This window comes from Sarcophilus harrisii, chromosome 2, assembly GCF_902635505.1.
Source record: "Sarcophilus harrisii chromosome 2, mSarHar1.11, whole genome shotgun sequence".
NCBI lineage: Eukaryota > Metazoa > Chordata > Mammalia > Dasyuromorphia > Dasyuridae > Sarcophilus > Sarcophilus harrisii.
Genome location: NC_045427.1, coordinates 430,117,691 through 430,142,766, shown reverse-complemented (window position 1 = coordinate 430,142,766; position 25,076 = coordinate 430,117,691). Strand labels below are relative to the sequence as shown.

Sequence of the window (25,076 nt, the reverse complement as noted above, 5' to 3'; positions counted from 1 at the left end):
CTTCCCAAAAAGCCCGTGGGGAATCCTGCTTGAATCTGGTACATAAGGATCAGGGGCACTGACCGATTTTTAAAAATTAGCCCCAATAAGCAGTTACTAAGGACTCCCTAGGTGCCGGGCACAGCTCTAAGGGCAGGCGCTGGAACTGAGAGCCTGGGAAAGGCTTCCTCTACAGGGCGCTTTTTAGTTGGGACTTAGTGGAAAGCAGAGTGAGTAACTGGACCACAGGATGGGGAGCGCTCCAGGTAAGAGGAACAGCTAGAGAAAACGCCTGGAGCCGAGGGGGGGGCGCCCCGCTCACGGAACAGCCAGGAGGGCACTGGATGGAAGGGCATCGGAGCGCGCAGCAGGAAGGGTAATGCAGAGCACGCTAGGGGGTGAAGCGTCTCTCGCCCCCTAGTGGAGCTTGCGAAAAGACGCGCGGTGTTCTTCCTCCAATGGCGGGTCCCGGAGCACGCAGCCGCAGTACTACTACAAACACCCGGAGACCGGAACGTCTGCGCTGGGGTGGAGGTGGCCCCGGCGCTAGGGGAAGGGAAACGCGACGGCCCCAGACGCCGTCGAATCATCCCAAGATGGCGGCGGCCTCTAACGTCTACGCTTTCCGGGACGCTCGCGCAGTACCGGACCCGGTCCTGGAGCCTCCCCCGGCCGTGCGAGTACCGCACCCGGTGCCGCTTGTGATAGACAACGGCTCGTTCCAAGCGCGCGTGGGTTGGGCCTGCCCGGGCGCTGAGCCCGATCCGCGCCTGCTGTTCCGCTCCGTGTGCGCGCGCAGCCGCGGGGCCGCGCGCGGCGGCGGCGCGCAGGTGGGCAACGACCTGGGCAGCCTGGAGCCGCTGCGCTGGTTGCTGCGCTCGCCCTTCGACCGTAATGTGCCGGTCAACCTGGAGTTACAGGAGCTGCTGCTCGACTACAGCTTCCAGCGCCTCGGCGTCGCCTCTCAGGTGAGGGGGCCCTACGGTCCGGGGGTGGAACGCGCTGACTTCTCCCCGGCTCGCGCCCCCCGGGCTCCTCCCTCCCTCCCTCCCCCCGGGCTCCTCCCTCCCTCCCTCCCTCCCCCCGGGCTCCTCCCTCCCTCCCCTCTGCTCGCTACCCTCGGGCTCCTTACAGGTTCTCTGTCCGCTCTGCCCTCCTACAGTCGTTTTGCTCCGCCCCCTCCCCGCTTTCTTTTTGCTTCCCTCCGATGCCTTCCACTTTAGCTCTGACTCCTCGCTTTTTTATACCCCACCATTCTCCCCCCTTCAAACCCCAATAACCCCCCTTTCCCCTCACACCCTATTATTCCCTTTTCCTCATCCCCATCCGACCCCCCCTCATTCCCTGCTCCTTCTCCGACGTTATTGATGCCCTTCTCACACACCCCCCTCTCTCTCCGTAGTTTCCTCTCCTCCCGTTTACGCCCCACTTTGCCCTGGTTCTTCCCTACTTTTATGCCTCCAAAACTGCCCCTTGTACCCCTCTCATTCACCCTCCGGGTTCTCCCTCCCTGCCCTTTGGCCCCTTGCAGATGAATCCTCTTTCCCCACCCCCTTCATGCCCCACTTGTTCACTCTCCCTTATCCGGTCAGCCCAGCCCCTCCTTCTCTTTCCTAATCCTCATTCCTTTCCTTACCCAGCTGGCCTCTTTCACTCCCTCTTTCTTTTTACGGATTTCTTGAATACATTCTTCCTCTTGTATCTCTATTTCTTTATCCTTTTTTTTTTTTCTCTTTTTTTTTTTTTTTTTATTTAATAGCCCTTTATTTACAGGATATATACATGGGTAACTTTACAGCATTAACAATTGCCAAACCCATAAATTATATATAATAAGGAATACTTATATAAAATAAAGGAAACTTTTCAGCGGTTTCCTTGTCTTCTCCATGCAGTTCTGCAAATATCTATTCACTAAGCATCTAGTTTGTGTGAAGCACTATGCTAAGAAGGGCATGATAGGCATTCGAAAACTTTATAGAGGAAAAATGGCATTTGAGGTGATTTTAAAGAATGGGTAGGAATTCTGCTAAGGGACAGCATGAGTAGAGCAGAGAGCCTGGAGTCAGGAAGACTCATCTTTCTGAGTTCAACTCTGGCCTGAAAGTTGCATGACTCTGGGCAAGTCACTTACTCCTTTTTGCTTTGGTTTCCTCATCTCTAAATAATATGGAGAAACAAATAGCAAACCATTCCCTTATTTTTGCCAAGAAAAGCCTAAAAGGGGTCACAGAGAGTCTGGGCCATTTAAATGACTGAACAAAGAATTCACAGAAATAGAGGATGGATATGCCATCCATAGGAGAGGTATGAGGATGAGGAAATGAAATTTGATGGAATAGTTTTCTTAGGCAGGATTACAGCAAGAAGAATGGATTAATGAAAAAAAGCATTTAAGTGCTAATGTACAAATTGCTGTGTCAAGTGTTGGCAAATTAAAATTCAAAAGAGATAGCAGATTTATTATTTTCCTTTTACTCTTTTTGTCTTCACTGTCTTGATATGATTCTTGTGTCATACTTTTTGAGGATAGAGATGGTCTTGCTAGTTATTTGCATAAAGTACTTAATGTTTTTTCATTAATTCATTTATTCCATTCACAGCCAGGTTATGGAGGAACTGAAATATCAGTTCAAACTTTACTAACAGAGGCAGCCACTGAAAATTTTGGGGCTAGAAGAGTGGAATGATTAAGAGAAAGATTATTCTAACAATAATATAAGTAGAAGAAATTAGACAATGAAGGGATGTCAAAACATGCATGGATGATTTTCAACATTTACCTTGCAAAATTTTGTTTTCTCAAATTTTTTTCCCTTCCTCTAATCCTCTCACCTAACATATGCAATTCTTATATAAGTATTTCCACAATTATCAATTTGCATAAGACAAAATAGATCAAAAAGGAAAAAAATGAGAAAGAAAAACATGTAAGCAAACAATAACAAAACAGTGAAAATGTCATTTTGTGATCCATACTCAGTTCCCACAGTCCTCTCTGAGTGTAGATGGTTCCCTTCATCGCAAGACCATTGGAACTAACCTGAATCATCTCATTGTTGAAAAGAGCCACATCCATCAAAATTGATCATTGTATAATCTTGCTGTTGCTGTGTATAATGATCTCCTGGTTCTGCTCACTTCACTTAGCATCAGTTCATGTAACTCTCCAGGCTTCTCTGAAATCATCTTACTGATCATTTTTTACAGCAATAATATTCTATAACATTCATATACCAAAACTTGTTCAGCCATTCTCCAACTGATGGACATCCATTCAGTTTCCAGTTTCTTGCCACTACAAAAAGGGCAGCCATAAACATTTTTGTGCATGTGGGTCCCTTTCCCTCCTTTATGATCTCTTTGGGATACAGGCCCAGTAGAAACTCAATTGGATCAAAGGGTATGGACAGTTTTACAGCCCTTTGGGCATAATTAGAAATTGCTCTCCAGAAGGGTTGAATTGATTCCCAACTTCACCATTAGTGTCCCAGGGATTAATAATTCTTTAAAAATTAGAATTGAGTAAATGAAAACTAATGACTTTATGAGAAATCAAGATACAATAAAACAAAACCAAAAAGAAAGAAAGAAAAAATGTGAAATATCTTATTGGAAAAACCACCTTACTTAGAAAATAGATGCAGGAGAGATAAATGAAAAATTATTGGTCTACCTGAAAGTCATAATAAAAGATCCTGGACATCACCTTTCAAGAAATTATCAAGGAAAGCTATCCTGATATTCTTGAACTTTAGTTAAAATAGGTAAAATAAAAATTGAAAGAATCCAACAATCACCTCCTGAAGGAGATCTCAAAATCAAAACTCCCAGAAATATTATAGCCAAATTCCAGAAGTCCTAGGTCAAGGAGAATATATTGCAAACTATTCAGAAGGAAACAATTCAAATATAGTAGAGCCACAGTCAGGATCATATAAGATTTAGCAGCCTCTACATTAAAAGACTGGAGGGCTTGGAATATGATATTCTGGAGAGCAGTGGAGCTACAATCCAGAATCACCCAGCAAAACTGAGTGTAATCCTTCAAGGGAAAGTTCAATGAAATAGAGGAATTTCAAAGCATTTGTGATGAAAAGACAGAACTGAATGAAAAATTTGATTTTCAAGTACAGGGCTCACTAAAAGCATAAAGAGGTAATCAGGAAAGTGATATAATAAGGGACTTAAATATGACTTAGCTGTTTGCATTCCCATATGTAACTCATTAGAACTTTATCGTTATTATGGCAGTTAGAAGGAGATTATATAGAGAGAAGGCACATGTGTGAGTTGAATATGAAGGGATAACATCTAAAAAAAAAGAAATTATGGGGTGAGAGAAGAATGTACTAGGAGAAAGGGAAAGGGAGAAGTGGAATGGTGAAAATTATCTTGCCATAAAAAGAGGAAAGGAAAAATTTTTATATTGAAGGGGAAGAGAGGGAGTAAGTGAAACTTACCCTCATTAGAATTGACTCAAAAAGGAAATAACATATGCATTCAATATGGGAATAGAAATCTGTATTATCCTTCAGGAAAGTAAGAGGGAAATGGAATAGAGGAAAAGGGGAAGTTGACAGAAGAATGGGCATGGGGGAGGAAGTGGTCAGTAGCAAAATACTTTTGACTAGAGAGGGTGAAAAGTGAGAGAAAATAGAATAAATGGGGAGAAATAATTAGCAATGGTAATTGTGAAAAGAATTTTGAAGAAAGTTTCTCTGATAAGGCCTCATTTTTTAAACATAAAGGGAACTGAGTTAAATTTATAAATAATAAAATCTGTGCTCCAATTGACAGATGATCAAAAGATATGAACTATACCCAAAGGACTATAAAATCATGCATATTCTTTAAGCTAACAATACCACCACTAGGCATGTGTCCCAAATGAAATTTTTTTTTCTTTTTAAAGGAAAAGGACCTACATGTACAACAAATATTCATAGCAACTCTTTTCTCCGGGCTAAAAATTGGAAACTGAGGGGATGCCAATCATTTGGGGGAATGGCTGAGTAAATTGTGATATGTGATTATCATGGAATATTATTGTTCTATAGGAAATGATGAGCAAGATGGTCTTAAGAAAAACCTGAGAAGTCCTCCATGAACTCAAGCGAAATGAAATGTACTGTGTACAAAGTAATAGCAATGTTCTGGAATGATCATCTATGCATGCCTTTGTTGTTCTCAGCAATACTTCGATCCACAACCACTATAAAGGATTTAGGATGAAAAATCCTATCCATACCCAGAGGAAGAACTGATTATTTCTGAATACAAATTGAAGCTTTCTCTCTCTCTTTCCTCTTTCCCTCTTTCCCTTTCTTTCTCTTCCCCCCCCCCCCCTGTCCTTGTCTGTCTCTCCCTCTTCTCTTTTCTTCTCTGCATTCTCTCTCCCCTCTTCTCTCTCTGTTCTCTTTTTTCTCTTCTCTCTCTCTTTTACTTTATTTTTCTTGAGTTTTTTTGAGGGAGGGAATCTATGTTTTCTTTCACAAAATGACTTTTATAGAACTGTTTTACATAACTTCACATGTGTTTTCTTAGTGGGGGCTGGAGGTAGGGATAAGGGAGAGAATCTAGAACTCCAACTTTTTTAAAAAATGTAAGCAAATTAACTGGGGAAAATAAAAATATTAAATTAATATAAACAAAAGTAAAAAAAATAAAATAACAGTTAAGAAATTTAATTTCTGCTTTTTAAAAACTATTTAATTTTTTTGTTGTTGTTATCACTTTCATTTCCACATAGGGTTGTGTTGATCATCCAATAATTTTAACAGAAGCTGTTTGTAATCCACTATATTCAAGACAGATGATGTCAGAGCTCCTTTTTGAATGCTATGGAGTTCCTAAAGTTTCTTATGGAATTGACAGTCTCTACAGTTTCTACCACAATAAAAGAAAAAACTCACTTTCCAGTGGTCTAATTGTTTCTTCTGGATACCAGTGTACTCATATTTTACCAGTCTTAAAAGGAAGGTGAGTTATACTTATCACATTTGAATAACTTGTAAAAATTCTGAAAAGAGGAAAGCATTGTACTACAGCAGAAAAAATATAGAAGTTGTTTTGTTTTGTTTACATAGACTTATTTGTGACTGATATTTTAAAATAATTTTTTATTTTTCCAAATATATGCAAAGATAACTCTCTCAATATTCACCTTTGCAAAATCTTGTGACCCAAATTTTTCTCTCTTTCTTCTTCCCTCCTTCCTCCCCAAAACAGCAAGCAATCTGATATAGGTTAAACATGTGCAGTTCTTCTAAACATATTTCCATATTCTTCATGCTGTGCCAAAAAAAAAAAAAATACAAGGGGAAAAACAAGTAAACAAACAGTAAAACAATTCAGTCTCCATAGTTCTTTCTCTAGATACGAATGGATGGCACACTCTATCACAAGCCTATTGGAATTACCTTGAATCACTTTATTGGTGAGAAGTCAAGTCCTTCACAGTTAATCATCATATAATCTTTTTTTGTTGTTGTTTTGTTTTGTTATGCCTTTGTTTTTTTTGTTTGTTTGTTTTAATAACTTTTTATTGACAGAACCCATGCCAGGGTAATTTTTTTACAACATTATCCTTTGCACTCACTTCTGTTCCGATTTTTCCCCTCCCTCCCTCCACCCCCTCCCCCAGATGGCAAGCAGTCCTATACATGTTAAATATGTCACAGTATTTCCTAGATACAATATATGTGTGCAGAACCAAACAGTTCTCTTGTTGCACAGGGAGAATTGGATTCAGAAGGTAAAAATAACCTGAGAAGAAAAACAAAAATGCAAACAGTTTACATTCATTTCCCAGTGTTCTTTCTTTGGGTGTAGCTGCTTCTGTCCATCCTTGATCAATTGAAACTGAGTTAGATCTTCTCTTTATCAAAGAAATCCACTTCCATCAGAATACATCCTCATACAGTATTGTTGTTGAAGTATATAATGATCTGGTTCTGCTCATTTCAGTTAGCATCAGTTCAGTCATCATATAATCTTGTTATTGTGCACAATATTCTCTTGGTTCTGCTCACTTCACTCAGCATCAGTTCATGTGTGCCTCTCCAGGCCTATCTGAAATCATCCTGCTGATCATTTATTATAGAACAATAATATTCTATTGCATTCCTATGCCATAAACTATTCAGCCATTCCCAAACTGATGGGCATCCACTCAATTTCCAACTTGTTGTCGCTACAAAAAGAGCTATTAAAAACATTTTTGCACATACAGGTCCCTTTCCCTCCTTTGGGATCTCTTTGGGATATAGACCCAGTAGAAACACTGCTTGATCAAAAGGTGTGCACATTTTTGTAGTCTTTTAGGCGTAGTTCAAAATTGCTCTCCAGAATGGTTGGATTATTTCACAACTCCTCCAATGATGCATTAATAGTATCTGATATATATATATTTTTTAACTTTTCTTTTTTTTTAAATTATAATAACTTTTTATTGACAGAACCCATGCATACCTGATATTTTTAAAGAAAATGCGTGAATAAAATATTTAAGGAGGAAAAAAAAAGTATTAGATCAGGCAACAGGCTTTCATCCCAATGCTGTTACTCGATCTAAGTTATTGAATGTTTCTGGATCTCATTTATTTTCCTGGTTTATAAAATGAGGGTTGGACTTTTATGATGACCGCGTATTTTAAAATCAGCCGGAGTCAGGAATTCAGGTTAAGGGAAAATCCTCGATTTTTATTCTTTGTGGAGGTGAAGGGGAGGATGGTGATAGGAAGTGAGAGCAGTGGCAACACGAACCCTACAAACAAGCTCCCTGCCTCTCACTCTCCACCCACCAAAATCATCTCTACATCATTTCTTATATAACACATCAAAACTTGCACAGAGAGTGGGCGGGATTATTCTTTCTACAAGCATATATTAATAGAGTATCATCCAATTGCTATTTGGCCTCACGTGCTTGGGACCTCAGTGCATCAACTCGAGCTTCAGCCCATTGCAGACTATATGAGTCTTCCAGTGATAAAATTGGATGATGCTATGATGATTATATTTTCATGCTTTAGAACTAGATTTTTAATTTACTGTATAGAGTTTACAGTATTCTTTAGTTAACACAGATTAGGTTATTTAAAGAGTAGAGAAGCTTTAATTAATCTGCTGTTTTCTCTTGGCTTTATAAGATATTTATTAGTTTTTTTCCTACCAAAGCAGATGACGTCTGTTAATTCTTTTGCAGACAAATTGAAGACAAATTAATAAATCCCTTTTAGATTTCTTGAAGAAAAAATCTAAAAATTTTTGAAAAATAACATACACTTAATTCCCTCAGCAATTGCAACATACAGAATCTCAAACCAAAAGAATTTATAAGAGGACATTTCAATTATTTAAAAAAATACAGAGAGAAGGTGGGAAAAGTTCAGCAAAACTTACCATCAATCAAAGCTCACACTATATGAAGTGCAAAGAAAAGAGTATTTTAATTCTTGACATGTTCATATTATACATTAAGAATTAGATACTGATGCCTAATGCAAAGTATGATATTACAGTCAAATTTCATTAGCATTTTTTCATTCATTCAACTAATAATTATATATTAAGTACATGCCTGGTATTGAACTTTATGCTAGACAATGGGGGAATATATAGAAATGGTTAGGATATGATGCCTTTCAGTTTCATGAGGATTACACATATCTGCAATAACTGTGTGTTGAGTAAACTGCCATATCTTAGAAATAATAGCTCTTATTTCTATTAGAGTTTAAATAAAGTCAGCAAGCATTTATTAAGTACCTGTTATGTGCCAGGCACTATGCTAAGCCTCAGAGATACAAAGAAAGGCAAAAATAGTCCATATCCTTAAGGAGTACACAGTCTAGTGGAGGGGTACAACATGCTGGGTAATTATTTGTTTTTTACTACCTGCTGTGTAAGATACTAATTTTTTAAATGTAGAAAATAATTAGTACTAATACTATAATGTGTTTAAGCATGTCAGTCTCCCAGAAACAATTTTATTTAATTTGTCATTAATTTATATCCAAGCCATTTATAATTAGAGAGAATTCCTATTAGAATAGTCCCCAGTGCCCTTCAGAATGAATCTCTAATCTCCCCACCTTCTCTCACCCCCATACCCAACAGTTGGAGGTAACATTTATAGGCATCTTGAACAAGGAAAAGATATGATAAAATACTATGTGGGTTTGTACTAGAATTTCTGGAGTAACTAAGTCTGTATCTCATTCCTTCTCAGACTACTCCCTTTACTCTTATAGGTAAAGGGACCTCTTCCTTTCAAGAAAGGGCAGCTAGATGGTGCTGTGGATAGAGTACTGGGCCTACAATCAGGAAGCCTCATCTTCCTCAGCTCAGATGTGGCCCCAGACATTTACTGTGTGACTCTGGGAAAATTACTTAACCCTGTTGCCTCACTTGCTTGTCTGTAAGATGATCTGGAAAAGGAAATGGCAAAACCATTCTAGTTTCTTTGCCAAGAAAGCCCCAAATAATGTTACAAAGAACTGGACACAACTAAAGCACAACAACTTCCTCTCTTTCTTTCACATTGGAGTGGGGCGGGTCCTTAGGCAAGTGAGGCAGCAAAGATGTGAACCAGATCAGAGCTGGGAACTGCCCTTAACCATTTCCCTAAGAAAGGCCTTTTTATCCTTCACCTATCACTCGTCTTTCCAGGGGGCTTTTTCTGAAGTACGAAAAAGGCTTTAGAGAAAAGTAATTCTGGAAAACTCAAAAATCTTAGTGTATTTAGTTTTATTATTATTTTTAATTTTTCTGAAATGGAAGGTTTTAACAAATTTAGTCTAAACTTCTCTTTACTTGAAAGATTCTAATTAAAAATCTCTTTTTGGTATGGCAATATGTGTTATTTTTTAGTCATTTATTTGTAAAATCCTGCATGTAGGTTTTTTAAAAATTATTTACCCAAACATCGGAGATCTGGTTTGGTAGCATCTCATCATCTGAGTGCCTTATAAACTTAAAATGAGCTCATGGGTGGGCAGCATAGTCCAGAGGAAAGAGCACTGAACTTGGAATCAAAGCAGCTGGATTCAGATTTTAGATTTGCTACTTGTGACTTTTTTTTAATTTGGATCAAGTAAATTAATTCAGTTCTTTTCTTTGTAAAGGTGTAAGGGGAAAGAATTGAGGCTGGATAACTTCCAATGTCTCTATGGCACCATATAGCTGCTTAAACAAAAGCTTTTAAGCCTCTTTCATTAAGATACAGTGTGAGATAGTGGCAAGAGTGTTGGTCTTGAGAAACCTTGAGAAACCCCACCTCTCTGTATTTGCCATGTGACTATGGACAAGGATGCTTGATATCTAGATGCCTCAGTTTCTTTACCTCAAAAATGTGAGGATCAAACTTTATTGGACTTTGCTCTTTTCAACAATTTGGTGATTCAAGGCAATTCCAATAGACTTGGGATGGAAAATGCCAATCATATCCAGAGAGAGAACTGTGGAGACTAAATGTAGATTGAAACACAATATTTTCACCTTTTTGTTTGTTTCTTTCTTATGGGTTTTTTTCCCCTTTTGATCTGATTTTTATTGCACAACATAACAAATATGAAAATATGTTTAAGAAGATTGCACATATTTACCTTATATCAAATTGCTTACTGTCTTGGGGGGGGGGGGAGGTAAATGATTGAGGAAAAAACATTTAGATCACAGTTTTACAAAAATGAATGTTGAAAACTATCTTTACATATATTTGAAAATAAAATACTATTGAAAAAACTTGAGGATCAAATGCATTGTGTCTATAAAATGCTTTGTAAATCTTAAAGTGCCATCTATATAAGCAGCAGTCATAGAAATAATAGTGCAGAGATTAAAGGAAGAAATAGGTAAACTCTACTGTATGTTGATTACGATATCTGAATTGTTGTGTTCATTTATGGGTACTATATTTTAAGAGAGACATTAAATAGCTAAATTAGGCATAACCAGAGAAGAAGAACTAGTTTGATGAGGGTTCTGGAAATCATGTTATATGAAGTACTTGAAATAGAAATAGTTAACATCACAAAGAAAAGACCAAAAAGCAGACAGTAGAGTTATCTCGGAATATTTGAAAACCCAGGAGAAAAAGTAGAATAATTTAATTGATTTTATTCATATATGTTATAGGTTGTGTTTGTCCAAAGGTTTGGTTAAACATCTCTGAGGGAAATTCTATAACTCTTTTTTACTTTATGTAGAAGGCTGATCTAAGACAGCCTTTGAGACCTTTACAGGTTCCCCATAATACCTTAGGGTTATTGTCTTAAAATTGCTTACCCCTGCCCAAAGATGCATTGTTTTTTTTCTATTCCTTGTTGTTGAACAGCTCAGTGTTATTTCTGTGGATTGGACCATAGGTTGGATGCCAAAAACTGTAAAAGAATCAATCTTGGAGGAAGTCAAGCAGCTGCATACCTACAGCGTCTCCTCCAACTGAAATATCCTGGACATTTAGCAGCCATCACTCTTAGTCGGATGGAGGAAATCTTGCATGAACATAGCTACATAGCTGAAGATTATGTGGAAGGTAATGATGTAAACCTTTTCATTATAGATTTTATGATTTATTCTATCTTGCTTATTTTCTATATATTACATATTCTGTATATTCTGGATTCTGGCAATTTTGTGTGAGTGCTTACTTTAAAAAAATTAATAAAATCAGAATCCTAAAGCATAATAGAGATTCTGATCACTAAGTTTTATTTCCTGTTTTTTAATGTAACATTTTAAAAGAATGTAAGTACCCCTTCTTTCTCTCCGTTTTTTTTTTTTTTTTGTTTGTTTGTTTGTTTTTAAGCATTCTTTATTTCTAGGAGCTAAGGCCATTAATTATTTGATTAAACATTTTAATTATTTAATTATTTGCTTAAACAATTGGTATAGTTCCTTCTCTGTATCTTATTTCTGTAAATGTAGTCTTTTCCCAGTTAAAAGTGTCCTTGCCATTTTACTTTTTTTAGGTAATTTTTTAACTTGCTTAGGTCTTTTAGGAATTGTAGTTGGCTTCAGGTCTCTTAGTTAGAAGCCTTCTCTTATGAATCCTTTGAAGGAAATTTAGGGACTACTTTGGAATTGTAATCCTAATATATGTAACTTCTTTTAAAGTGGTAAGTATCAGTATTAGTTCTTACTATTATTTGACTAAAGAGAGTATTACAGAGTATTTTAAACAATATTTATATGAAAACTTATTTTTATTATAGCCATTGGGTGTATTCTTTTGCTTCTTTTTATTTTTTTATTGTTTGGTACAGAAACCTTAAATACTAGTGAAGTATAGGTGCTAAAATATGTAATTCTTTTTATACTTATCTTAATATGTGATAAAATAATAAAAGAGAAGGGGCAGTTAGGTGCCACAGTGGATAGAGCACCAGCTCTGAAGTCAGGAGGACCCGAGTTCAAATCTGGCCTCAGACACTTAAAACTTCTTAGCTGTGTGACCATAGACTTGTCACTTAACCTCAATTGCCTCAGCAAAAATAATAATAATAATACTAAAAGAGAAAATTATAATGATGTTATTTTCTATATTTTATGCATATAAATTACCCAACACTAATGGATATTTCCTTTATTAAAAACTTTAGGGAAAGAACATTCCAATTGCCAGAAGCATCTCTATGTGGGTTTATTTTCAGAAATCAGCAGTTGAGATTAATTGAGAGCAAAATTTGCTCTCTGCATAAGTAGTACAAGCATCAACATAAAAGATAGTTTACTAGCTCTCTCTAGTAAACATGATTGATTTATCTCTGTAGTTTTATTAAGTCTGTTTAAATAAAATCATAAATTAAGAGTGACTATACAAGCCATCTAATCCAGCACCTAATTTAACAGGAATCTCCCACTTTTGATACTACCTGTGTGACCTTGGGAAAGTCATTTAATCTCTTTTGGTTTCAATCCAATATATATATTAAACATGTGCAATTATTTAATTTGTATTTACATAATTATCATGCTGCACAAGAAAAGTCAGATCAAAAAGGAAAGAAAAAAGTCTATTGTGTCTTGTGAACCTAACCTCTTTCACTGATCAACTACTTTATTTCTTAGCCTTCACCAAATGGTTTTAGTGACCATATGTATTTTTTTTAATAATATAGTTTTAGATCTAGAACAGCTAGGCCACCCTCATTTGCAATATTTTTCATTAATTTCCTTGAAATTCTTGACTAGTCACATATTCTTTAGTTAAAGGTTTCTAGTGAAGGAGAGAACTTGCTACCTCTGAAGGAAGCAAATTCTCCTTTTGAATAGTTTTAATTATTTAGAAAATTTTCTTTATCATCTGATCTAAATGTAATCCCTTATCTTTAATTGGTAGCAGTAATGAAAACTATGTATACTCTTTGCTTTTTGCTTCAGACTTCATAATCCTCATCAATGCATTCTAAATTCCTTCTGGCATCATCATATATGGAATCATGACTAACCAGAAGTAGGTAATAATTGTCAGGATGAAAGTTGAACAGTAATTCCTCTTTGGTAGTACCAATAGCTCTTTCCATGTCTTAATTATTTTCCTCCAGATATTTAGTGGTCCTTTTTCTTTTCCTCTTCTGTCCTTTATCCTCTCTTCTACTTTTCAATCTATTGACACTGAATGAGACTCTTCTTTGGTTTTTGTTTTTATATTTAAACCCTTCCATTTATTTAAAGCATATTTCATTTCTTTTCATAATCTGGAAACTGGAGAAATGTTCTTTGAGCCCTTTTATTTTCTCTTCAAGTAAAAATCTTGTCCCAGAACTTGTCACTCTCCTATTCAAGCTGTAAGTAGCCACCTTTTTTTCCTTAAGATTGAAATATTAACACATCTGACACTTAAAATCCTTTATAATTTGGCATACATTTCTAGAATTATTGAATATTACATTACTTCACAAACTCCAAATTCTAGCCAAGCTTATTACTGGACATGACACTTCATTTCCCATCTCTGCCTTTGAACTGGTTGTCTCCATGCTTAGAATTACACATTCTTTGCCTTGTTCTCTTAAAATTCTTACTCCCTTCAGACTCGACTCAGAGATAATACCTGAGAGTTTACCTCTCCCTTCTAATAGTACTTTTCCTCAATATTACTTTATATTCATTTTGTATATACTTATCTGTGTATTTGTTTTTATGCTCCAGTGGAATAGAAGCTCTTTGAGGATGGGATCTGTTTTTATTTTTTTTCTGTGTATTCCAAATGCCTAGCATAATAGGTTGAATAAATGACTGAAGGAAGGAAGGAGACCAATTCTAGTCAACGAACATTTTTAAATTACCTATAATTTGCCAGTATTGTACTAAGATCTTGGAATGCAAAAATGTCCTTTACCTCAAGGAGCTCACAATCAGGGGGATGGTGCTGATGCACACAACTATGTACAAATGTGATATATTCAGTACAGAACAAAATGGAGATAATCTCAGACATTCAGGAGGACTGAGAAAAGCTTCTTGAAGAAAATAGATTTTTAGCTGATACTTGAAGAAAATCAGGGAAGCAAAGCAGAAAGGAAGAGTAGGAGCATTCTAGGCATGGGAAAAAAACCAGTGAAGATAAATTGAGTTAGGACATTGAATGTCTTATTTGAGAATTAGCAAGGAGATAAGAGGAGTCATAGAATCAGAGTAGTATATAGGTGGAGAGTAAGGCACAAGAGAACTGGAAAGGAAGAAAAGGGCCAGGTTATGGAGGGCTTTAAAATTTAAATTTTCTGGAGGTAAATATATTGAATAAAGGAATTCCAAGGTGAGACCAACACTATAGAAAGATTACTGATCAGGGGATAGTTTAGAGTGGGGAAATCTTGCCTGATTAACCTTTTGCTCTATTCATTTCTATTACATGTTGGTAAGTTGGTCAGTTGGTATTTGATTTAATTTTGCAGTTAAAGGAACTCAGGTCCTCAGAGATTGTGACTCACCCAAAGTCACATAGCTAGTTAGTGACATATCTGGGATCAGGACTTATCTCTTCTGACTCCTGAGCTAATGTTCTAGTAAGTGCTGCTGTATTTAATATAGTGTTCATTCACAGTAATGTTTCTCTCTAATAATTTTCTAAAATTAAAAAAAAAAAAGAATTGCAGAAGTGGAGATCTCCTGAATATTATGAAAATAATGTTCATAAGATGCAGCTCCCCTTCTCCAGCAAGCTGCTTGGTAGCACTTTGACATCTGAAGAGAAGCAAGAGAGACGGCAGCAGCAGCTGCGGCGGCTTCAGGAACTTAATGCTCGACGACGAGAAGAAAAACTACAACTTGACCAAGAACGACTGGACAGACTTCTCTTTGTACAAGTAATGGCACATTAATATTTAGCATGTATACCAGTGTGGTGTTCTCTTCTTTTCTTAAATATGATGGTTCTCTGGGAGCAGGTTTCCTGGGGGAGCTTCTGGAGGCAGCCTTAGTTTCAGTTCCAAGTAATAATCACCTCAAATGCAGCCAGGTGTTAAAAGTTTAAATCCTTTATTCTCTCCTTCATAATACCCCGGTTAGTTTTCTTAGAGGCCTATCTCCCTCCTTGGTTCCAAGAGCTCCTGTTGCTAGTCTTTTCCTCTGCCTCAGCTTCAGCCTCTCCTCTTCCAAAGCCTTCGTTCTATCCGACTGCAGTCTCTGGCTTTTCAATCTCCCCAACTGACTGACTTCTGGCTTTCAATCTCTTCAACTGACTTCTGACTGAGCTCAGGTCCTTTTATGCTCTTTTAGAGGTGTAAACTCAAAAGGTTGACTCCTCCTCTGAGAGAATGGGATTGTGGGAGGTGTAAACTTGTGAATCTCATACTGAATCCTGAAATCTCCCAACTTGTGAACTAATGTGTGAGCTAATGTGTGAACTCTCAAAGGTGTAAACATAAGCATTGTTTCTACCAATTCTAGTGACTTAACACCTTGTAAGGATTCTAACATACCAGAATAAGGCTAGAGCTTCTTCTGTCAAACTTCCCAACCTAGACCAACAAAACTTATATTCCAACATTTAATTTTCAGAATAAAATACAAGACATATTCAGGAGAACATGGTTAAAAGTAGAGATTTTTTAAGTCATGGGTGAGTTGTAGGTGGATCTTCTTTTTAAAAGTAGAGCATGAAATTTATTTTCAATAATGAACTAGGGATTGAAAATTAAGGGAGACTTACGTAGATTAATGGAAATTTTTTAATGTATATTTCTTTAAGGTTGAATCTATAAAAATAGACCAAATTCTTTTTTACTATAGCATTTTATTGTAGTTTATATTAATTTATTTGAAGAACTTTTGGCATTGTGTATCAGCCCCAGTGTGAACTAGGTCAACACCCCCATTATAACATTATCAACAATTAACCTGAATCACAAACAAAATAATTTTGCTGATATTCAGGTTCTATATATCATGCCCAGCAGCAGATTGCACTATGTGTTTGCCATCTGAGGTTAAGTCTGTTCAAGAACTTATTACCAGAAGGTTGATCAGCAGGTGATGAATTTTTTGGCCAAACAACTTGTTCTACCATCTAATAATGCACAAAGGGATTTTGGATTATATCAGTGGAGAGTGTATCCAAACCAGTGAAATAACAGATGCTTGAAGTATTGAAGTGCATGCTATGTGTGGTTATTTAAGGTGATAACATGTTCTTAACTCTGAGAATGAATTTATACATGTGCCTTGGATAATATAGATTCAGTGTTTTGAAATAAAGGGCTAGATGTCCTTTCCATTTGTTTTTGGTTTTTTTAATTGTTTGCCTAACTCATAGAATTTTTAAAAGCTTGTTGTCTTTTTTTTTTTTTTTTTTTTGCCTGAGTGTATACATTATCAATATTTATTAATTGAAATTCTAAATAATCTCATAGGAACTTCTAGAAGATGGTCAGATGGATCAGTTTCACAAAGCCCTGGTAGAACTGAACATGGACTCTCCAGAAGAGCTACAATCTTATATACAAAAATTGAGTGTGTCAGTGGAACAGACTAAGCAGAAAATTCTCCAGGCAGAAGTCAATATTGAAGTGGATGTTGTAGATACCAAACCAGAGGTAATGGAAGGGCCCCTGAGAGGACAAGGAAAGTAGATAATGAGTTTGCTTTTGAACCCTTTCTCTAGTCAAAGGGTGCCCAATAATAGGAATAAGTTAACATCTTCTTAGAGGGGAGACTAGCTTTATTTTTTTTCTGTTTAATCCCATTTTGGCAAAGCAGCCCTGTCTTTGTCCCTTTGCATATGATTGCTATTGTCTCCAGTGACAGAGCAGGAAGATGATGATGGGTTGATTCCTAATAGAATGTATATAATCATTGGAACCAAATAATGACAAAATTGGTTACTTGGACTCTCCTTAATACATAGGATCAGGACATCAGGGAGGAAAGAAGTTATATGAAATGGAAGAATAATATGCTCACCCTAACATATAATCTATAGCCACTACATTGATATTAACTAATATTCTTCCTTTTCTTATTTCACCCTATATCAGTAGGTAAAGTACTTGGCATTTTTTTTGTCCAAACAACTCATTCATCCACTCAGGCACAAAGTCATTCTAGACTATTTAAAATTGCAATTGTTTGAAATATTGAAGGGCAGTTAGGTGGTGCACTGCACTAGTCCTGGGTCAGGAACACTGAGCTCAAATCCAACTTCAAAAATTAGCTCTATGACCTTGGGCAAATCACTTAATCCTTTTTACCTAAATTTCCTGATATGTAAAATGAATTGGAAAAGAAAATGGCAAACTACTGCAATATCTTTACCAAGAACACTTCAAATGGGGTTAGGAAGAGTTGAACATAACTGAAAAATGACTAAACAATAAGAAATATTGAAGCATAGCCAATTAATACTTGACCTTCTGCTTACCCCCATTTTGTTATGTATTTGTACCTGACTTGTGATTTGATTCTCATACTCTTTCTCTATTTCTTTCTACGTGATTTATAAGATAGCCCACTAAAAATATTGGTCCTGTTTCTGCCTCTGTTCATCTTGTTTTGTTATGTATTTTTAAAAATTATTATTTATTTTTAACATTTAAAAAAATTGCATTCTAAATGCTCTCCTTTCTGTTCCTCCTGCATCCATTGAGAAGACAGGCAGTGATGTCAGTTATAGATATGAAATCATGCAAAGCATTTCCATATTAGCTATGTGGCAAAAATAAAAAGCAAGAAAAATAAAGGGAAACATTATGTTTTAATCTGTATTCAGCTTTTAATTTGTATTTCTCTAATCAGTAGTGACTTGGGGCATTTTTTTTTACAGAACTATTGATAACTTTGATTTTTTTCTTCTGAAAATTTCCTGTTACCTAATATTCTCTTATCAGCTTCTCTATCTTCTCCCTAATTTCAAGTACTTTCCACCCATCTTTATCCCCTTTTAACTTCATTATTTTTAATGTATGAACTATAAACAGATTCGTTTTAAAAGATTTACATTTTCTTTTTTGAAAAGATTGTACATTCTTTTCTATTTTGGAGGGGAGGGGTCCCCTGTTGACCCTTCAGCTGTCCTCAATGGATTTCTCCCGTATAACAAATTAATAAGTTGTGTGCCTTAAAACTTGTCATACATCTGTAGTCCATTACCATTTGTTTAATCAGTCCTTGTAAGTTATAATTGGTGACAAATCAAAATTAGGGGTTTCCCAGCATTGTGGTCATTGTGTAAATTATTCTCATGCTTCTGTTTACTTTACTTTTCATCAGTTCACATAAATTTTAGAGTTACTCTGAATTCTTCATTTTTATCATTTTCTGTGATGCAATAAAATTCTATTACAATCGTATAATTTGTTCAGTCAGTCCCTAATTGATGGATAATCACTTTCTTTCAGTTTTTACTTCTATAAAAAGTGCCACCTAGTTTGTAATATTAAGTGTAATCATATTATGTTTTTCCAGATATCTTTCTGAACTTTATTGATATCATAACATGAACAGATTTCACCTTTATTAGTTTAGGAAACTGTCATAAGCATACTGTTCAGTAGTCTTAATTCTTCATAACATGGAAGAACTGTGGGCTTCATTGATTTCTGTAAACACCTAGATTTGGCCACTAATTGATATATATTATGCTTTCTTACCTGCTTGCTTTTTCTCACACAATTTTTGTTCCTAGTAGAAGTAGGGTTTCTTTTTAACCTAACTCTGTACAGTGCCTAGTATTGGGGCTTTACTCATAATAGGAGTTCTGATTTTTTTTTTTTTTTCCCTAAAGGAGAAGAGAAAGTACTACATTCTAAAGTATTATCCCTGAAATTATTTCATTACTGGATTTTTTTTTTTTTTTTGAGCTACTGGTATAATTCAGTAAAAGATATCATGCATTAACAAAAACTAACTTTTCAACTTGTCTTTTTAGGTTAAAAAAAATCATTTAGCTGCCACGCTTTATTTACCTGGTGTAATAGCAACAAATTTTCTGTTTGGTAGACAATATTATTTTAATGTCAGACTGGTTCCTTTACACAAAATATTTCCTGAAATGTTAATGTGATCACAGAAGTCTTTTTTAAAGTAAAGGGATTTGTTGGATCTTAAGCAATATTTTGAATAGGATTTATATAAATGATGAAGAAGGTAAACTGAGATCAAAGCCAAGGCAATTTAATGACATATTTCTTAGTCTTGAAATTCCTTTGTTATGATAGCCATTACTGTGTGATCGTTTTATAAGCCTGGGCAGTTTTTCCACATTTTTTATGTAAGTTTTTAAACCTTCAGATTGGATTAAATTTCTTACTGTGAAAAGTGCATCCAGAATTATAGTTGACACCTTTGTTGTTCACAGAAGTTACAGAATCTCTTTCATTTTAGACACCTGACTTGGAGCAGCTTGAACAAACTCTAGAAGATGTTGAAAGCATGAATGAATTTGAACCTCTTTTTTCTGAGGAAACACCTGAAGTAGAAAAGCCAGTTACTACTGTACAGGTTTGACTCTACTAACCATTGTCATTTTATGAGATATGTTTTCAATACTTTAATGAATCTCTAATTGCATCAACATATACAAAGTAGTACTTTCTAATAGTAAAGATTACATCTGTACACTCTCATCCTGTGTTATTCTTCATGTCTGCCTTCCCATAAATCCTTTATAGGTGGAGATCCTTACATGGAGAACTTTCTCTGACTCACTTTTATTTGTTTTGTGGGCAGCAATGCAATATTTAGCCTCTCCATTTGTTACTTTGTGACCAATCCTACTTCTTTTCCAAGCACACTTGTCTCCAAGTGATGTCTTTTATACTGTTTGAGTACCAGTTGTGCTGGGTTGGGCCTGAGTCATGTAAGTCCCCTAGTAGTTTAGATTTAGTACTAGAACAAAATGAGAAGTCATTTAACAGTTAACAAAAGATAATCTTAGCCATAGTAAGAGAAGGATATTCAATAAGGCTATACATTGAGACACTGTTCAGTTAAGCAGAGTCCTATAGTTTGTGCTACCCATTGTGATCCACCAGGCAAACCTCCCTCTCCTTCTCAGAATGCTATGTACTTAGTCCTTGAGAAAGTATTCTCAACAGTTTGAATCCTTAGTTCCCTGAGCCAATCAAGAAATGACCCTTAGTCCTACATGACTTTTTTCTGTTTCTATATTTGTAATAGGTTAGTGGAAAAGAGAATTAAGGCTAAACATTAAATAGTTTTTAGATTGTTTCTAAATAAAACTTAACTGTAGTATTTTGAATATGGATTTGTTCTATGAGTCATCATATTAACCAAGAAACTGAGTTGGCATCTTTGGCATTTTTACTGTAAGTTAACCTGGACAACAAAAAGAAGTTCCCACTAAGAAAGAATGTCTTGCTGACTTCCCTTGGAGAGTCAAATAAAGGAGTTGTCTAAGTTGGTGTGTCTGAGGCAATAGATATTTCATAGGAAATTGGTCAGCTCTTATTACATCCTTCATTATTAGCATTTACAAAGAGACTGCCACAAAAATAACTAACTTTAGTGCTAGTAATTTATAGTTTAAGGAACTAGAGAAATTCTACGAAAAACTTGATAGAACTCTTCAGATTAAATGAATATATATTTTAATATTTGTTGACTTAAATGCCTAAGTAGTCTTTGAGGAGGATGGTAAAAAAAATGTTGGAAAACTTAGTTCAAGAGTAAGAGATGGAGATGCCAAAGATTTGTAAATTATATAAAAATGTTCTGTGTATTTTTGAGAAATACTTAAAGAGAATCAGAATGGGGATTCATGGTAAGCATGCAAATAGTAAGCATCAAATGACATTCCACAAAATGAAATGATTGTTCTTTGACAGACAGGAAATAGTTTATTACCAATATGATAATCACTTTTGAATTAACTGTCTATATACTATCAGATTATTGATTTACTCTAGAGCAGAGAGTGTAATAAATGTCAGATTAAAAGATAATATAAACAAAAAAGTATGAGAGAGAGAATGTGTGTGTGTAGTAAAATTATACAGGAGTCCTTGAAAAAATTTAACAATCAAAATGATTTTGGCTATATGATTATTATATTAAGTGATACATATAAAAGGGCTTGCCAAAGGTATTTGTCATAATATACAACACAGGACCCCAAATGAAAAGATTGCTTGTTAACAAGGTCTACCTGATGGTGCTATTTTCATTAAGCTAGTGCATCGTAATGGAGTTTGGTTGCTTCAAACTTATGAACATTACTATCCTTTCTAAATGAGAATCATAAGCCCATGAGAATTGACCTGAGTGTTTATGCAGGAAGTTTCAAGTTATGGGTCACCTAAGAGGGAATGGGGAAAGAGGTTCATAGTGGGCATAAGATATTACAACATTATCAAGGAAAAATTGTATAAGCGACATGGCATAACAGTTATTAGAGACAGGCCTGTGACCATAAAAGTAGATGGACTAGTTAGGTACGGATAGCAGGTAGTGTTAGGCTTCAGTAGTGTTCTTGCAATGGTGAGGGTTATAGACACCTCTTAGTCTTCCCTTTCTCTCCCTCCACTCTCTGCCTTCCCTTCCTCCTAGGACTTGAGTCACATAGAAGATTTTGAGAAACTGAAACAAAGTGCATTTCACCTTATGAATGAAATCAAATATTAACCTGAAACAAACAACAAACTTGAAGATTCCAAAGAAATGTGGAGAATCCTTTTTGAAATTATACAGAGTAAAGTAAATAGATTTAGGAGAACAATATACACAACAATTTGGTAATTTAAATAAAAAGAAAATTAAGATAAAGCTATATGCTTAGTAACTGTAGTAACCAATCTTGGCCCTAGAGAAGAGATAGTATCTTTTAATCTGGCATTGATTACAATCTCTGCTCTAGAGTAAACCAATAATTTGATAGTACACAGACAGCTTATTCAGAAGTGGCCACCCCATTGGTAACAAGCTATTTCCTGTCTCTTACCCAAGCACAGGAGCTTTGACCTATTCTGTTATTGACTAGGAAAGCTTGTTCCTTTTAGGTATCTTAGTTTCCTCTCTACCCCATAGCCATAGGACTCAGCACTTTGTTGTCAGGTTTAATATGGATGTCCAGGTAGTTGCTTAGCTCATTGCAGCTCAGAACTCCTGAGCTTAAGCTTACAGTGAAAAACCAGCCTCTGCCACCCAAGTAATTCTTTTGAATGAATTAATGATGATAAACTTTTTAATCTTCCTAGTTTCTAGTTTTTCCACTTTCCCTCAGTGGAGACCATTCTTCCAGGATTCAGGCTCAAAATTTAAGAATCATGCTGGATTTTTACCATTTCCTTAGATTCACAGAATGTAATTACTGTTATTTCTTCTTTCAAAATGTCTGTTATATATACTCTTTCCTTTCTATTTCCTCTGCCATTGCTATAATTCAAGCTAATCACTCTGCTGGTAGTGTTCTAATTGCTTCTTAACAGGTTATTATTTTGAATGTTCTTTGTTCTTCAAGTGTCTGTATCTTATTTTCTTTAAAGGTTAGTTAATTCAAGTCTCATTAACTTGTCCATTTTTCTTGGACTTTTATGAATATTCTTGTTCTTGAATTCCTGATAATGGGGTGCCTTGTGTGTAATAGATACATAGAAAGTATTTCTTGGGTGAAGAAAAGTTGGAAAAGGAATCCATCATAACATACTTTGTCACATTTTGTTTTTAAAGCCCATGTTTAACTTAGCAGAATATCATCAGCTGTTTCTTGGTACAGAAAGAATTCGAGCTCCAGAAATCATTTTCCAGCCATCTCTCATTGGAGAAGAACAGGCTGGGATAGCAGAAACTATTCAGTATGTTTTAGACAGGTGAGATAACAATTTTTGTTTGTCTTCCTTTTCATATCCCATTTACCAGAGGCCTATATTTTAAGATATATTTGGTTAAACATAGATAAACATAGTAAGGGAACCTTCTAAAATAGACCTCATGATGACTTTTTCATCGATTTTCTTTGTCCAACAGTCTTTCTTATGTGATATTCAAAATAACAGATAATACAAAATTCAATTTCATTTGCTCTTGTTACTTTGATTTGTGCATTGGTGGGATCAACCTGGGAATTCATAGCATTTTTGAAATAAATGAAACCACAAAAACATACCGAAAGAAATTGACTGCTATATGACTGTCTTTTCTCTATTCCTCTTTCTCTGCTCCCTAACCCAGGTAGAATTTGACCTTATCATTCCTGAAACTGATGGAAAAATACCAGCTCAAAGCTATCTCTGCTCTCTCTTTTTCTTACTTTGCTGATTTGCCCTTTCCCTGTAGTAGGGAGATAAATATAGTAAAATATGGTATCTGTCACAATGTCAGTCAAAAACTTTCGTTACCTGGCATTTTTGAGCATTGTCAGTAAGACGTGACATTGGAATGATGACTACTGTCGAGATTTTCAAGTGTCTTTGGAAGTGTCAAAAGATGACCAAATTAGACTCTGGGTAATTTTGCTATTAAATGTATTTTGTTGTATTCTGTGTGGTTTAAAGGGGATATTAATGATTGTTATATATTGTGATCTATCAACCAGAATATTTAATTAATTTAATTAATAAGAACTTCCATTCCTTCACCATATGAGGAATATCGTTTACCGTAACGTGCTAGCTCACATTTACTTTGGGGCTAGAAGAATAACTGTTTTCTAATAAAAATTCTTTGTTAATAGAGGTCCTATTTATGTCAAAGTACAACAAAAGAGGATGTATTAAAACAGAAACTTGAAAACATTATTATTAATATTCCGTCTGAGGAATATTGTTAATATTCCATTTACTTGTTTTAAGGCCCAGATAGGTACTAACTTCTCTATGCCTCAGTTTTCCATCTATTGCATTAATAAATATTAATTTGCAATCTTTTAGGAATGATTGCAAGCCAGCTAGGTGGCACAGTGGATAGAATACAGGGTCTGGAGTCAGGATGACTTGTTTTCCTGAGTACTAATCTAGCCTTAGGCACTTAGGGTGTCTGAAATAGTTGGTGACTTTGAGTAAGTCACTTAACTCTCTTTGCCTCAATTCCTCATCTATAAAACTAAATGGAGAAGAAAATGGCAAACCACTCTAGAGTTTTTGCCAAGAAACCCCCATATGAGGTTTTAAAGATTCAGACATGACTGAAATGACTAAATAACAACAAAGAAATAATTGCAGAATAGTGGTTGAAATCACAATAAAAATTTGAAGTACTTAAGGCAGCTCAGGTTTAAATCTGATTAAAAAAAAAACAACCTCTGAGATCAGCTGGTCTCATCCCCTAATTTTTATAAATGAGGAAATTTAAGTCCAGAGATGTTATAATTTGTTTAGAGTTGCACAGGTAGTAAAGAACAGAGCCAGAATTTAAATCCATTTCTTCTGGTTTCATATCCAAGACCATTTCCATATTCAGTACAACTCATATGTCAAGTTTTTTATGATGACAGTAGATGACATATTTTTTAAACTTTTAATGTTGATGGATTGTAACTTATTAAACATTTTGTTGAAACATTGATTTTAGATATGAGCATATTTGCCTTAAGATTTTATTGAAATCTTATTTTAAATATAAAATATTTTTGAAATCTTTAAAGTGCACAGCCAATTTATCATACTGTACAACGTATAGACTTTGTCTAGAAGCCC

At 35.6% G+C, this 25,076-nt stretch overlaps 1 protein-coding gene across 1 annotated transcript in view; it reads left to right on the top strand.

The window, feature by feature from the left end:
* ACTR5 (actin related protein 5) overlaps positions 1 to 25,076 on the top strand; it is a 29,605-nt gene continuing 4,529 nt past the window's right edge. Inside the window, exons 1-7 of the mRNA XM_031954023.1 lie at positions 1 to 947; positions 5,732 to 5,961; positions 11,352 to 11,521; positions 15,079 to 15,296; positions 16,842 to 17,024; positions 19,810 to 19,926; positions 23,113 to 23,252. Coding sequence (XP_031809883.1) covers positions 438 to 947; positions 5,732 to 5,961; positions 11,352 to 11,521; positions 15,079 to 15,296; positions 16,842 to 17,024; positions 19,810 to 19,926; positions 23,113 to 23,252 — 1,568 coding nt within the window. The 5' untranslated portion in view covers positions 1 to 437. The remainder of the gene's footprint in view (positions 948 to 5,731; positions 5,962 to 11,351; positions 11,522 to 15,078; positions 15,297 to 16,841; positions 17,025 to 19,809; positions 19,927 to 23,112; positions 23,253 to 25,076) is intronic.